Source organism: Oncorhynchus kisutch, linkage group LG14 (assembly GCF_002021735.2).
Source record: "Oncorhynchus kisutch isolate 150728-3 linkage group LG14, Okis_V2, whole genome shotgun sequence".
Classification (NCBI taxonomy): Eukaryota; Metazoa; Chordata; class Actinopteri; order Salmoniformes; family Salmonidae; genus Oncorhynchus; species Oncorhynchus kisutch.
Genome location: NC_034187.2, coordinates 23,586,803 through 23,601,747, shown reverse-complemented (window position 1 = coordinate 23,601,747; position 14,945 = coordinate 23,586,803). Strand labels below are relative to the sequence as shown.

Sequence of the window (14,945 nt, the reverse complement as noted above, 5' to 3'; positions counted from 1 at the left end):
GCTGTTATCATTAAATCATCATGATGGCACTTCAGTGTTTGAAGTACTTGAGGCTTAAGTCTCTTAAAGCAAGCGTGCAAGAGACAGGGCGACTCGCCCTGCCTAAACAAAACACTGCCGTTTATTGTACAGATAAAGGTGGAGTGGTACAATAATCAATAAAAAGCTTGATTAAACATGACACAATAAGCTGTAATTTACCTGCATTACGCAACTGCACTGTTTATCTGTGTAAATAGCTGTACTTATCCTGTAAAAGTATGGTGTAAGGAAGAAGAACATCAATAGGGATTAGGTCAAATATTGTCCTTGGGTCTAGTGGGAAAATGACTACAGAAATATTTAGTGTGTATGTCATGTGTTTCAGGGTTCTGAGTTGACTCCAGAGAACTTCCACAGCCGCATTGAATGTGAGAACCCCAACAACGACCTCAGCCGGTTCCGAGGTTTCATGTGAGTATGGTTTTATTGACTACAGACACTGTATGAAGACAGACGTAATTTTATAAACTTTTGAAAGGAAAGGTAACTTCATTATTTCTTCTTATTTGTTTCCTACAGGGAGTACCCCAGTAAGGCTCGTGTGGGCTTACACAACAACAACCTCCTTCTGCGAAGCTGCACCATCCGCAACACGGAGACCGTCATAGGCATTGTGGTCTATGCAGGTAAGAGGGTGAAACAATCATCTTTCCGCAGGTCTAGCTCTTGCTAGGGTTTGGAGTATCCCATTATCCAACCCGGGTGTCCACAGCTGGTTTTCATCATATTTCAAGTTATACCTGGACAACCAGCAGGACTGTGGCAGCACCTTTGAAAAGCGTTAAAAGACGGGCAAAGTGCTGCTTTTTAGACCGATTTGCCTCATGATTTGTCAACTCTTGCACACTTTTTGTCCTTCACATCATAGTGCTGCTTCAGGCTCTTTGTGTGTCTTCACCAATCGGATTCACGGAAATCACTGGTCACGCGGGCCGTGTACAACGCACAAAGTGCGCTCACAACTAATCCTCCGGTACTTATTTAGCAAAGGTGATAACACATTACTCCAGACAGACACAAGCAAAAACTATTTTTTAATTTTTTATTAGCAGCCTAAACACCTAAACATTAGCAATCTGACATGCAGTATTGCATGGAAACTAGACAATTTTTCCATCTGATCAACTGTAGGCTGCATAATCTGACCTACTATGCACCCTGTCCCTCTGGCCAGGGTAAACAGAGCGGTAATATTGTGTATTTATAGCCCATTTCTTTGTCAGAAAATGTGAATGGGATCAAATGTGGTTTATATTCAAACCTTTGCTGACTAGGCAACCTAGCTAATCCAAAATGATTAACTGGAATTAATCAATAAACACAATAGCTGACGTAGACTGTGAGTTAATTTTAAATTAGGTCTACAGTTGCATAGGGCAGGACTACATGATGCAAACCTGTATAAAGCATGCTCAGCCCTGTGAGTTTTATTGCTAAATCATGTTGCTTTCTGTGTGTCTGTAGAGGAAAATTCCTAGTCCTTCTTTTAAAATATAATTAATATGATCAAGTACAAGGTTTCTGCAGTTTTACAGGGTTTTCATCCTCCCCAAGGCAGGGTTTTCATCCTCCCCGAGTAAAAAAAAAAACCATGTGACGTGATTAGAAAAACTCTGATCCCATCATAGCCCATATTAAATATTTTCACAACCGATTAATCTAGTCATACCGTATAAGGTCTGGAGTTTTATCTGGTTAGGTTACCAGATCAGGAAAGACTACGGGCCCCAGAATTGTTTTTACACCACACCACTCTGGGACCTCTGGTGCCACCTCTGGTAACAGACTATGCTAGTGAGAGATGAATCTGCCTCTCGTGTACTCAATAACACTGAACCTGAATCTTCTGTCATAAAGCCTATATAATACTGCCCTTATGGAAAAATGGCTGTTGAGAGAACTACCACATTGTCCTGCCCCCATAATCTATATCAGTTGGCTGCTAGGAATGTAGCCTGCCCCTAGCTCCTGACCCCACTAGACATAGTCAGGCAGGGCTGACTACAACACTGCAGGCTAAACCAGTCTGTCTGCTCAGGCACATAAGGTTTCTGATCCGATTATTTTACTACAAAATCCATACAGGTAAACAGTTACAGTACATCAGTTCTGGTACAATCAATGGCTCTCTCTCTCTCTCTCTGGCTCTCTCTCTCTCTCTCTCTCTGGCTCTCTCTCTCTCTCTGGCTCTCTCTCTCTCTCTCTCTCTGGCTCTCTCTCTCGCTCTCTCTCTCTCTGGCTCTCTCTCTCTCTGGCTCTCTCTCTGGCTCTCTCTCTCTCTCTGGCTCTCTCTCTCTCTCTCTCTCTGGCTCTCTCTCTGGCTCTCTCTCTCTCTCTGGCTCTCTCTCTCTCTCTGGCTCTCTCTCTCTCTCTCTGGCTCTCTGGCTCTCTCTGGCTCTCTCTGGCTCTCTCTCTGGCTCTCTCTCTCTCTCTCTGGCTCTCTCTCTCTCTCTCTCTGGCTCTCTCTCTCTGGCTCTCTCTCTCTCTCTCTGGCTCTCTCTCTCTCTCTCTGGCTCTCTCTCTGTCTCTCTCTCTCTCTCTCTGGCTCTCTCTCTCTGGCTCTCTCTCTCTCTCTCTCTGGCTCTCTCTCTGGCTCTCTCTCTGGCTCTCTCTCTGGCTCTCTCTCTGGCTCTCTCTCTCTGGCTCTCTCTCTCTCTCTGGCTCTCTCTCTGGCTCTCTCTCTCTGGCTCTCTCTCTGGCTCTCTCTCTGGCTCTCTCTCTGGCTCTCTCTCTGGCTCTCTCTCTGGCTCTCTCTCTGTCTCTCTCTCTCTCTCTCTCTCTCTCTCTCTCCTCTCTCTCTCTCTCTCTCTCTCTCTCTCTCTGGCTCTCTCTCTCTCTCTGGCTCTCTCTCTCTGGCTCTCTCTCTCTCTCTGGCTCTCTCTTTCTCTCTCTCTCTCTCTGGCTCTCTCTCTCTCTCTCTCTCTCTCTGGCTCTCTCTCTCTCTCTCTGGCTCTCTCTCTGGCTCTCTCTCTCTCTCTGGCTCTCTCTCTGGCTCTCTCTCTGGCTCTCTCTCTGGCTCTCTCTCTGGCTCTCTCTCTGGCTCTCTCTCTGGCTCTCTCTCTCTCTCTGGCTCTCTCTCTGTCTCTCTGGCTCTCTCTCTCTCTGGCTCTCTCTGGCTCTCTCTCTCTCTGTCTCTCTCTCTCTCTCTCTGTCTCTCTCTCTCTTCTCTGGCTCTCTCTCTGGCTCTCTCTGGCTCTCTCTCTCTCTCTCTGGCTCTCTCTCTGGCTCTCTCTGGCTCTCTCTCTGGCTCTCTCTGGCTCTCTCTCTGGCTCTCTCTCTGGCTCCTCTCTCTCTCTGCTCTCTCTCTCTCTCTCTCTCTCTGGCTCTCTCTCTGGCTCTCTCTCTGGCTCTCTCTCTGGCTCTCTCTCTCTCTCTCTGGCTCTCTCTCTGGCTCTCTCTCTGGCTCTCTCTCTGGCTCTCTCTCTCTGGCTCTCTCTCTCTGGCTCTCTCTCTCTGGCTCTCTCTCTCTGGCTCTCTCTCTCTGGCTCTCTCTCTCTGGCTCTCTCTCTCTGGCTCTCTCTCTCTGGCTCTCTCTCTCTGGCTCTCTCTCTCTGGCTCTCTCTCTCTGGCTCTCTCTCTCTGGCTCTCTCTCTCTGGCTCTCTCTCTCTGGCTCTCTCTCTCTGGCTCTCTCTCTCTGGCTCTCTCTCTCTGGCTCTCTCTCTCTGGCTCTCTCTCTCTGGCTCTCTCTCTGGCTCTCTGGCTCTCTCTCTCTGGCTCTCTCTCTGGCTCTCTCTCTGGCTCTCTCTCTGGCTCTCTCTCTCTGGCTCTCTCTCTCTGGCTCTCTCTCTGGCTCTCTCTCTGGCTCTCTCTCTCTCTCTGGCTCTCTCTCTGGCTCTCTCTCTGGCTCTCTCTCTGGCTCTCTCTCTGGCTCTCTCTCTGGCTCTCGCTCTGGCTCTCGCTCTGGCTCTCGCTCTGGCTCTCGCTCTGGCTCTCGCTCTGGCTCTCGCTCATTTATATATATATATTTTTTTTTTAAACTTAGCTAGGCAAGTCAGTTAAGAACAAATTCTTATTTTCAATGACGGCCTAGGAACAGTGGGTTTAACTGCCTGTTCAGGGGCAGAACGACAGATTTGTACCTTGTCAGCTCGGGGATTTAAACTTGCAACCTTCCGGTTACTAGTCCAATGCTCTAACCACTAGGCTACCCTGCCGCCGCCGATATGACATTCATCTAGTTTTCTTTCATTTTTCAGCAGCAAAAATGAACTGCATTTCAATATCTATGCAATTTTATTGTAAAGAAATTCTCTGTTGTAGAATTGTATGTAGAGTTATGCCGTAAGGGTACTATCCCCTCTGCATGTTTATTCGTCACCCACAAACAAATACGGTAATTTGACCCAGGTCTGCTGAATTGGTGGAAAAAGTACCCAACTGTCATACTTGAGTAAAAGTATAAATGACTCAATAGAAAGTTACTCAAGTAAACGTGAAATTCAGCCAGTAAAATACTACTTCAGTAAAAGTCAAAAAATATTTGGTTTTAAGTATCAAAGGTTAACATAATTGCTAAAATATACTTAACTATGAAAAGTAAAAGTATTAAATCACTTAAAATTCCAAATATTAAGCAAAGCAGACGGCACCATTTTCTTGTTTTTAAATGAACGGATAGCCAGAGTCACAGGCAGTAGGGATGACCATGTGTTCTCTTGATAAGTGTGTGAATTTTACTTTCCTGCTAAGTATTCAAAATGTAATGAGTACTTTTGGTTGTCAGGGAAAATGTATGGAGTAAAAAGTACAATATTTTCTTTAGGAATGTTGTGAAGTAAAACTTGTCAAATATAAATAGTAGAGTACAGATAACCCAATATACTACTTAAGTAGTACTTTAAAGTATTTTTACTTCAGTACTTTGCACTACTGGTCTGCTGTAAAAGCACACATACATGTACATTTACATGTATATTGCCATGGTTGTGTTGTGTGATCTTGAACGCAGGTCACGAGACCAAAGCCATGAAGAACAACAATGGACCGAGGTATAAACGCAGTAAATTGGAGCGCAGGCTGAACGTGGACGTCCTGTGGAGCGTTGTCCTGCTGGTCATCATGTGTCTGACTGCAGCTATAGGTCCGTACTGATCAATATAACTGACCACATCTATATGAAAACATGTGTCCGACCACAGCTATACAGTAGGTCTGTATTGCTCTCAATTTAACTGACCACAGCTGTATGTGTTTGCTGGCCAAATCTATATGAACACACTACTTATCTTGTCCTACCACACAGTTCTTGGTCTTTGCTGTTTTACCACAGCTACAGTTGAAGTCGGAAGTTTACATACACTTAGGTTGGAGTCAATAAAACTTGTTTTTCAACCACTCCACAAATTTCTTGTTAACACACTATAGTTTTGTCGAGTCAGTTAGGACATCTACTTTGTGCATGCCACAAGTAATTTTTCCAACAATTGTTTACAGACAGATTATTTCACTTATAATTCACTGTATTACAATTCCAGTGGGTCAGAAGTTTACATACACCAAGTTGACTGTGCCTTTAAACAGCTAGGAAAATTCCAGAAAATGACGTCATGGCTTTAGAAGCTTCTGATAGGCTAATTGACATAATATGAGTCAATTGGAGGTGTACCTGTGGATTTATTTCAAGGCCTACCTTCACACTCAGTGCCTCTTTGCTTGACATCATGGGAAAATCAAAAGAAATCAGCCAAGACCTCAGAAATAAATTGTAGACCTCCACAAGTCTGGTTCATCCTTGGAAGCAAATTCCAAACGCCTGAAGGTACCACATTCATCTGTACAAACAATAGTATGCAAGTATAAACACCATGGGAACAAGCTGCCGTCATACCGCTCAGGAAGGAGGCGCGTTCTGTCTCCTAGAGATGAACGTACTTTGGTGCGAAAAGTGCAAATCAATCCCAGTACAACAGCAAAGGACCTTGGGAAGATGCTGGAGGAAACAGGTACAAAAGTATCTATATCCACAGTAAACGAGTCCTATATCGACATAACCTGAAAGGCCGTTCAACAAGGAAGAAGCCACTGCTCCAAAACCGCCATTAAAAAAGCCAGACTACGGTTTGCAACTGCACATGGGGACAAAGATCGTACTTTTTGGAGAAATGTCTTCTGGTCTGATGAAACAAAAATATAACTGTTTGGCCATAATGACTATTGTTATGTTTGCAGGAAAAAGGGGGAGGCTGGCAAGCCGAACACCATCCCAACCGTGAAGCATGGGGGTGGCAGCATCATGTTGTGGGGGTGCTTTGCTGCAGGAGGGACTGGTGCACTTCACAAAATAGATGGCATCATGAGGTAGAAAAATGATGTGGATATATTGAAGAAACATCTCAAGACATCAGTCAGGCAGGAAGTTAAAGCTTTGTCGCAAATGGGTCTTTCAAATGGATAATGACCCCAACCATACTTCCAAAGTTGTGGCAAAATGGCTTAAGGACAACAAAGTCAAGGTATTGGAGTGGTCATCACACAGCCCTGACCTCAATCCCATAGAACATTTGTGGGCAGAACTGAAAAAGTGTGTGCGAGCAAGGAGGCCTACAAACCTGACCCAGTTACACCAACCCTGTCAGGAGGAATGGGCCAAAATGAATCCAACTGCTTGTGGAAGGCTACCCAAAATGTGTGACTCAATTGAAACAATTTAAAGGCAATGCTACCAAATACTAATTGAGTGTATGTAAACTTCTGACCCACTGGGAATGTGATGAAAGAAATAGAAGCTGAAATAAATCATTCTCTACTATTATTCTGACATTTCACATTCTTAAACAAATGTGGTGATCCTGAATGACCTAAAACAGGGAATTTTTATTAGGTTTAAATGACAGGAATTGTGAGGTGTATGTAAACTTCCGACTTCAACTGTATAGCGCTGCTGTAAACAAGTATTTTGACCACATCCGTATCATTCTTTGTGTCCCCCAGGCCATGGTCTCTGGCTCAGGAACCTGAAGGACACTTCCTTTCTGATCCCTGATACCACGTCTCCTGCCCTGTCTGGCTTCTACCTGTTCTGGACCATGATCATAGTTTTACAGGTAGGTAGCACACTAAATTTCTTAACACTTTGTGTTAATATGCTAAATTCATGATGCTAAATTATTTTCCATTCTCTCCTCGGCAGGTGCTCATCCCCATCTCCCTGTATGTGTCCATCGAGATCGTCAAACTGTGTCAAATCTTCTTCATCCAGAACGACGTGGACTTCTATAATGAGTATATGGACTCCAGGATCCAGTGTCGGGCCCTGAACATCACAGAGGACCTGGGTCAGATTCAGTATGTGTTTTCAGACAAAACTGGCACACTGACAGAGAACAAGATGGTGTTCAGGCGCTGCACCATTGCTGGGGTGGAGTACCCGCACGAGGAAAATGGTGAGAAGTCAAAGTACATTTTTCTACACAACACAACATTTTCCATCAGGGGATCTCATGATTAGGGTTCCAAAGGAAGGGTATATTACTGGAAACGTTCAAAGTTTACCAGTAAAATATCCACATTTTAGTATCTTTAGGGATTTTAGACATCTAGTGGCCCTTTTGGGTACTTCAGATTATCACAGGTGTATGTAATCATCTCTGGCCCTCTAAAATATTGGATTTTTTTAATATACAGTACCAAACCAGTCAAGTTTGGACACGCCTACTCATTCAAGGGTATGTCTTTATTTGTACTATTTTCTACATTGTAGAATAATAGCGAAGACATCACAACTATGAAATAACACATATGGATTCACTTAGTAACCAAAAAAGTGTTAACTTCTTGGTGACAGGGGGGCAGTATTGAGTAGCTTGGATGAATAAGGTGCCCAGAGTAAACTGCCTGCTACTCTGTCCCAGATGCTAATATATGCATATTGGGGGTGTCTGGGAGGATATCCCTCAGGAGACCATCCGCCACCTCATCAGGAGCATGCCCAGGCGTTGTAGGGAGGTCATACAGGCACGTGGAGGCCACACAAACTACTGAGCCTCATTTTGACTTGTTTTAAGGACATTACATCAAAGTTGGATCAGCCTGTAGTGTGGTTTTCCACTTTAATTTTGAGTGTGACTTCAAATCCAGACCTCCATGGGTTGATAAATTAGATTTCCATTGATAATTTTTGTGTTATTTTGTTGTCAGCATATTCAACTATGTAAAGAAAAAAGTATTTAATAAGAATATTTCATTCATTCAGATCTAGGATGTGTTATTTTAGTGTTCCCTTTATTTTTTTGAGCAGTGTATTTGTCCTGAAACACCCTCGGGAGTGGCTCTAACTGCTAGGCTACCTGCCTCCCATGATACCATGACACTAAGGATTTTGTACAATGTATTTAACCATTTCTTTCGTCCCTCCCTATCTGTCTTTCTGGCAGCGAGGAGGCTTGAAGTGTATAAGGAGGATGAGGCGATGGGTTGCTCCCATACGCTCAAGTCACGTGCCAGCGCCAAGTCCCTGAGCTGCAAGTCACTCAGCTGCAACCGCAGCTCTGTGTCCCTGCACACACTGACAGGCCACTCTGAGGGGGAGGAGTCACCCAGCCCCACCCTGCCCCAACACAGCGCCTTCAGTAGCCCCATGGTGAAACTCATACACCCAGTGTTTCTTAATCCATTCACAATAAGACCCCTCAGGAGATGCACGTTTTGTTCTAGCCAAGCATTAGGACACCTGATTCTTCTAATCAAGACTTGTTGATTCGTTGAATCACACACAACTGACGGCATGATATGAAATGTCTAATTCCTATTTTCCTGTCTTCCCTCAAGGAGAAGGATATAGTCCCAGACCCTTTCCTGGTTCAGAAGCTGAACTGTCTGTCCTCTCCACTCTTCCTTCTGAGGGACGCCAGTATGGAGCTCACCTACATCGTTGACTTCTTCATGGCTCTGGCCATCTGCAACACGGTAGTTGTGTCTTCTCCCAACCAGCCCCGCCATGTGGTACGTAACATAGCCTCAACTTAATAAAAGAAGGAGGTAGATGTTTGCAGGGTTCGCACATGGTGCTTGAGGTGCTTAATTAAAGTACTTGAATTTGGCACTCTGAAATTCAAGCAATTCAAGTACTGCAATACTGCAAATCAGACATGTTCTCAGTTGGTACTTGAATTCAAATGAAAGAAGAGAAAATAATAAAATATGTTAATATGAAAAATTGTTGAAAAATGTATTGGTCTTACGAATAAATTTCCAGGCAGACTGCCGAGTTTTATTTCCTCATGTGTTTCGCACTCTGGTTTCCAGGTGAGATCGCTCATTCCACCCACACTGCCACTCAGCCAGGCAGGTACAGAACTGACTGATTAGGCGCTGCCAAACATCACATAGATAGTTAAAATGCCGGGAAAATGTAGATTCAATGTGTGTATGGAAAATATGTTTTTATATTTTTGTTCAGTATAGTTTACCCTTTTTTTTTACCACTACATCAATGGACCCAACCAATCCACAATGTGTAATGTGCAAAAAATGTGTCAGACTTTGACATTGCGAGCATGGGTGAATCGGCCCTGAAGGGGGAAAAACACAACGCTGCATCCTGCTCTGGCGCCAGTTCTACATTGACTTTTTCTCTCCAGAGCTTTTTAGCCTCGTTCAAGGAGCACTCGCGATATTACGCTTCATCAAGTGGCAGCTGTACTTTTGTCGTTCTGGTGGCTGTTCACATGGCGCTTTCCTCTCGCGACCGGCGACATTTATGCTGCCTGTCAGAAGCAAGACGCTTTTTTGTAACTGTCATGCCTGCTCTCCCTCTCGGCGGCCCATCATTACGCACACCTGTCACCATCCCTTTCCAGGTAACGCGCACCAGCACTTCATGGGATTCACCTGGACTCTACCTAATTTATTGTGTCCCCTATATCTGTCACTTCCTCAGTTTCTTCCCCGGGTCAGCATTAATGTCTTCTTGTTTCCCTTGTCCAGACACTGTCCTTGTTTTGTTTCATGTCTGTTATGAATTAAATCTTCACTCCCTGTACTTGCTTCTCGTCTTCCAGTGTCTGTCCTCACAGAATGCAGGCACGAACATTGGAAGCATCAGGTCGTTTTTTTGGGGGGGGTTGGTGACGTCTGGTCCGGGTGCCGCTGCCGAAGGAACCTGGGGTCCCTCAGCTGGCTCGTCGGGCTTCCATGCCTTAGCTGGCTTGAGAGGTATTCTTGCCTCGGTTGGCTCGGCAGGCTCCCATCCCACATCATGCCTCAGCCTGGTCTCGTCGGGCTCCCACGCCTCAGCCGGCTCATCCGGCTCCCACACCTCGGCCGGCCCGTCAGGCTTGCCTAGGTGGGATGCCGGGTGGCGCCCCTAGAGGGGGGGGGTTATTGTCACGCCTGCTCCCGCTGGCGTTCGAGGGTGCCAGGTGGCCCATCATTACGCACACCTGTCACCATTGTTACAGGCATCAGGACTTCATGGGACTCACCTGGACTCTATTACCTTATTGATTGCCTCCCCTATATCTGTCACTTCCTCTGTTTCTTCTCCGTGTCTGCATTAATGTTTTGTCCAGACTCTGTCCTTGTTTTGTTTCATGTCCATTATTAAATATTCACTCCCTGTACTTACTTCTCGTCAAACAGTGTCTGTCAAACTATTAAGTAGTAGATTCCCGAATGCCCAATAAAAATACAATAGTCATTAAGCTGCAATAGGAAATGTGTGTTCACCAGTAGACATGTACCAAAGCTCTGCTCATCGCTACTCCAATTACAACGTCATCAGTACTGACTTACCACTCATGTAAGTAGTAAAACACTTATTATTGAGTAGAACTTGTAAGGTAGTGATGAATATACTAAGGTTGTTTTTTGTTGTTGAGGTTGTGGCGATATACTGCCATCTAGTGGTGACTAGAAACAATTGCATAATAGGAATAGGATATGACATGGGTCGTCAGATCCTCAAAGTTCCACAGCTGCACCATCGAGAGCATCCTGACTGGTTGCATCACTGCCTGGTATGGCAACTGCTCGACCTCCGACCGCAAGGCACTACAGAGGGTAGTGCGAACGGCCCAGTACGTCACTGGGGCCAAGCTTCCTGCCATCCAGGACCTCTATACCAGGCGGTGTCAGAGGAAGGCCCTAAAAATTGTCAGACTCCAGCCACCCTAGTCATAGACTGTTCTCTCTGCTACCGCACGGCAAGCAGTACCGGAGCGCCAAGTCTAGGTCCAGGAGGCTTCTAAACAGCTTCTGCCCCCAAGCCATAAGACTCCTGAACATCTAATCAAATGGCTACCCAGACTATTTGCATTGCCCCCCCCCCCCTCCTCTTTTACACCACTGCTACTCTGTTATCATCTATGCATAGTCACTTTAATAACTCTACCTACATGTACATACTACCTGAACTAACCGGTGCCCCAGCACATTGACTCTGTATCGGTACCCCCTGTATGTAGTCTATTGTTATTTTACTGCTGCTCTTTATTTACTTGTTACTTTTCTTTCTTATTCTTATCTGTATTTTTTAAACTGCATTGTTGGTTAGAGGGTCGTAAGTAAGCATTTCACAGTAAGGTCTATCTATCTATACCTGTTGTATTCGGCGCATGTGACTAATAACATTTTATTTGAACTATTGCAAATTGATGGTTCTTGAAAATAAATATTAGTGCTTGAAAAAGTACTTGAAAGTTGTCATGCTGGTATAAAGGATTTTGGAGACAGGCGCAGGAATACACAATAGGGGTTTTTAATACACCCACAACAAACACGTATACAAAACACTGGGCTGTACCCCCAATAAAAGAGCGAGGGTAAACCTTGACTGACGCGGGACAATACCCGTAATACACAATATATATATAAAGCATGCAGCATAACAGCTGCAACAACGTATAGGTAATCACATCACCAACGTTCATGGGAACAATAACCGACAAAGACAGAGGGAACAGAGAGCACATACTAATCAGGGGAAATGGGAACCAGGTGTGTGTAATCAGAAAAGACAGTCCGGGGTTGATGATAATGAATCCCGTTCAGTGAAGCCTAGAAAGCCGGTGACGTCGACCTCCGGAACTGGTGAACAAAATGAGCATCAGTACCGGGGGATCCGTGACAAAAGTCCTTGAATTTGACTTGCCACTTTCTGTACAAACCCTGTGTTTGTGATGTTTTAATACCAAACAATGTCCGTGTGTAGTCCTCAAAGGGGAAAAGCACATGCTGAATGTAACAAAAATGTATATGTTTGACCAGGGTTAGTGCCATTTCCATTTCAACTGATGTTGTCAATTACATTCCCAGGTCGAGGTGCCTGAGGTCTCCCGTACCCCCCTTAAATCCCTGGAGGACATCAAGATGCTGTTCCAGCGTTTTGGCCTCCCCCGCTTCTCCACACTCTCTCCTCCCCACACTACAGAGAGCCCTCGCAGCTTCACACGCAGGCTCTTTTCCAGGGGCAAAGCAGCCTCCTTCACCCCCAGCCCCTCCCCTACCCCCACCAAGCTGGGTACAGAGCCAGACGGGGAGCCTAACCTTGAGGCCTCCATCCTAAGTATCAAACCAGGGCTGGATGGGGTCCCTGGAGAGGATGGGGACCAAGGGTATGAGGAGGAGGGAGAGCATGGCTCTTGGAAAGGTGAAGAGGACAAGATGTTACACCTCAACCCGGGGGCCTGGAGCGTGCTGGAGAACTCAAACGGAGGCGAAGGCCCTCCCAGTGAACCTGGGGCAGATGAACTGATCTATGAGGCGGAGAGCCCTGACGAGGCGGCTCTGGTCCACGCGGCCAGGGCCTACCGCTGCACCCTGCAGGGACGCTCACTCGAGCGCCTTCTGGTGGAGCTGCCAGGGATGGGCAGCCTGGCTGTGCGCCTGCTCCATATCCTGCCCTTCGACTCCACTCGCAAGAGGATGTCTGTGGTTGTCCGCCACCCGCTCACCAACCAGGTGGTGGTCTACACCAAGGGAGCCGACTCGGTCATCATGGACCTGGCAGAGTCACCTAAAGGTGCTGAGCAGTCAGACGGGAGACAGGGTCACATCAGAGAACAAACCCAGAAACACCTAGACAACTACGCCAGGGAAGGCCTTCGCACCCTCTGCATCGCTAAGAAGGTACAGACGTCTACAGTGGTTAAGCTTTTTAGCTTTGACCTTAAATACCACATGAATTCACATTTGTGTCTATGGAAAAAAAGACTTGATAACTTGGAATAGTTGATTGTCCTCAGTAGAATAAATTATTTTTCACAGACTGGTGACTTACTGGTGCATTGTGCTGACAGGTGTTGGAGGAGGAGGAGTATGACATTTGGTTGAAGCGTCATGCATTTGCAGAGACCAGTATAGAGAACAGAGAGGAGCTTCTACTGGAGTCTGCACAGAGACTGGAAACCAACCTCACGCTACTGGGTAAAACTCCACTGACATGTTTTCTTACACCATTAGGAGAATAAGGATGATTTATTTAATTTCTTGCTAAAGTATTAGTCATAGGGTACAAATCAATTAAAGGCACAGCCTGTAACTTTCATAGTCAAAAGTATTGCTCCTACACTTGTTTATAAACTGTGGTGGTGAATTCAAGGAGCAACTTGGTTAGGGCTGTCCCCAACAACAACAAAAATAATCTTGGCCAACCAGGAAGAGTCTGTTCTTTCGAATTTCAAATATTTTTCCATATATTGACACATCCTATGTCAGGGTTATTTTATGGCTCCCATAATTAAAAAATATATATTATAAAAAAATCTCGGACCCGACATGCAAAAAGTTCCAAGAAGGAAGTTACTCTATTTAAATAATGCAAAAGTTACATTTGAACTTCATTCATTAGGAGAGAGAATGCTGAAGGCAGTCAACTAATAAAGCAGGTAGTGAACCATTTTGTGGTGCTGAAACGTGAAGTTGCAATCGCAACAGCACCTGGCGCTGAAAATATAGCTAACTTGTTATGCAAGTGGTGCACAGCAACATATGCAGAAAAACTACACCAGTTGAGTAATTCATTTCAACAATAACCTTCATTTTAATTTGACTTTACAAATAACAAGAGGGCTTAATTGGAGTCTATTTCTTCCGAGCCTATGCCTATATAAAACAACTTAGTCTACCTCAGCCAGTTATGTGGCTTAACAGCATCTTTCACAAGAAAAAAATATGGCCTAATAGAAGTGATTTTTTTACATTTTATTAGGCCTACTTAAAATTGCAACTGGCCGAAACAGTTGCATCCTACATAAAACAATAATTTTAAGAAAAAAAGTGATGTCTGAATGTCTGTATCGGGAGTCTCGGGATAACCTGCTCCTGTAACGACCAAAAATACTGTCAGCTTGAGACCTACATAGCCCTGGATAAGCACTCACAATAATGTTAGTATTTACTAAATACAGTCATATAGGCCACTGAGTTACTTACTAAATGGGAAAAGTTGCATTTCCACTTGGACATGATGTCGGATGAGATGAATGTGATTTTGATGTGCAGGCAGTCCTCCATTGAGAATTGAACCCTGTGGTACCCCCATAGAGACTGCCAGAGGTCTGGACAACATGCCCTCCGATTTGACACACTGAACTCTGTCTGCAAAGTAGTTGGCGAACCAGGCGAGGCAGTCATTAGAAAAACCGAGGCTGCCGATAAGAATACGGTGATTGACAGAGTCGAAAGCCTTGGCCAGGTCGATGAAGACGGCTGCACAGTACTGTCTTTTATCGATGGCGGTTGTGATATCGTTTAGTACCTTGAGCGTGGCTGAGGTGCACCCGTGACCGGCTCGGAAGCCGGATTGCACAGCGGAGAAGGTACGGTGGGATTCGAAATGGTCAGTGATCTGTTTATTAACTTGGCTTTCGAAGACTTTAGATTGACAGGGCAGGATGGATATAGGTCTGTAACAGTTTGGGTCTAGGGTGTCACCCCCTTTGAAGAGGGGGATGACCGCGGCAGC

The 14,945-nt window shown here is 45.2% G+C and overlaps 1 protein-coding gene across 4 annotated transcripts in view; it reads left to right on the top strand.

The window, feature by feature from the left end:
* atp10d (ATPase phospholipid transporting 10D) overlaps positions 1-14,945 on the top strand; it is a 40,698-nt gene that overhangs the window by 13,616 nt on the left and 12,137 nt on the right. For all 4 annotated transcript variants that reach the window (XM_020501335.2, XM_020501336.2, XM_020501337.2 and 1 more), the window contains 9 exons: positions 368-453; positions 562-668; positions 4,992-5,123; positions 6,974-7,086; positions 7,173-7,425; positions 8,416-8,621; positions 8,810-8,983; positions 12,296-13,108; positions 13,279-13,405. In XM_020501335.2, the coding sequence (XP_020356924.1) occupies positions 368-453; positions 562-668; positions 4,992-5,123; positions 6,974-7,086; positions 7,173-7,425; positions 8,416-8,621; positions 8,810-8,983; positions 12,296-13,108; positions 13,279-13,405 (2,011 nt within the window). The remainder of the gene's footprint in view (positions 1-367; positions 454-561; positions 669-4,991; positions 5,124-6,973; positions 7,087-7,172; positions 7,426-8,415; positions 8,622-8,809; positions 8,984-12,295; positions 13,109-13,278; positions 13,406-14,945) is intronic.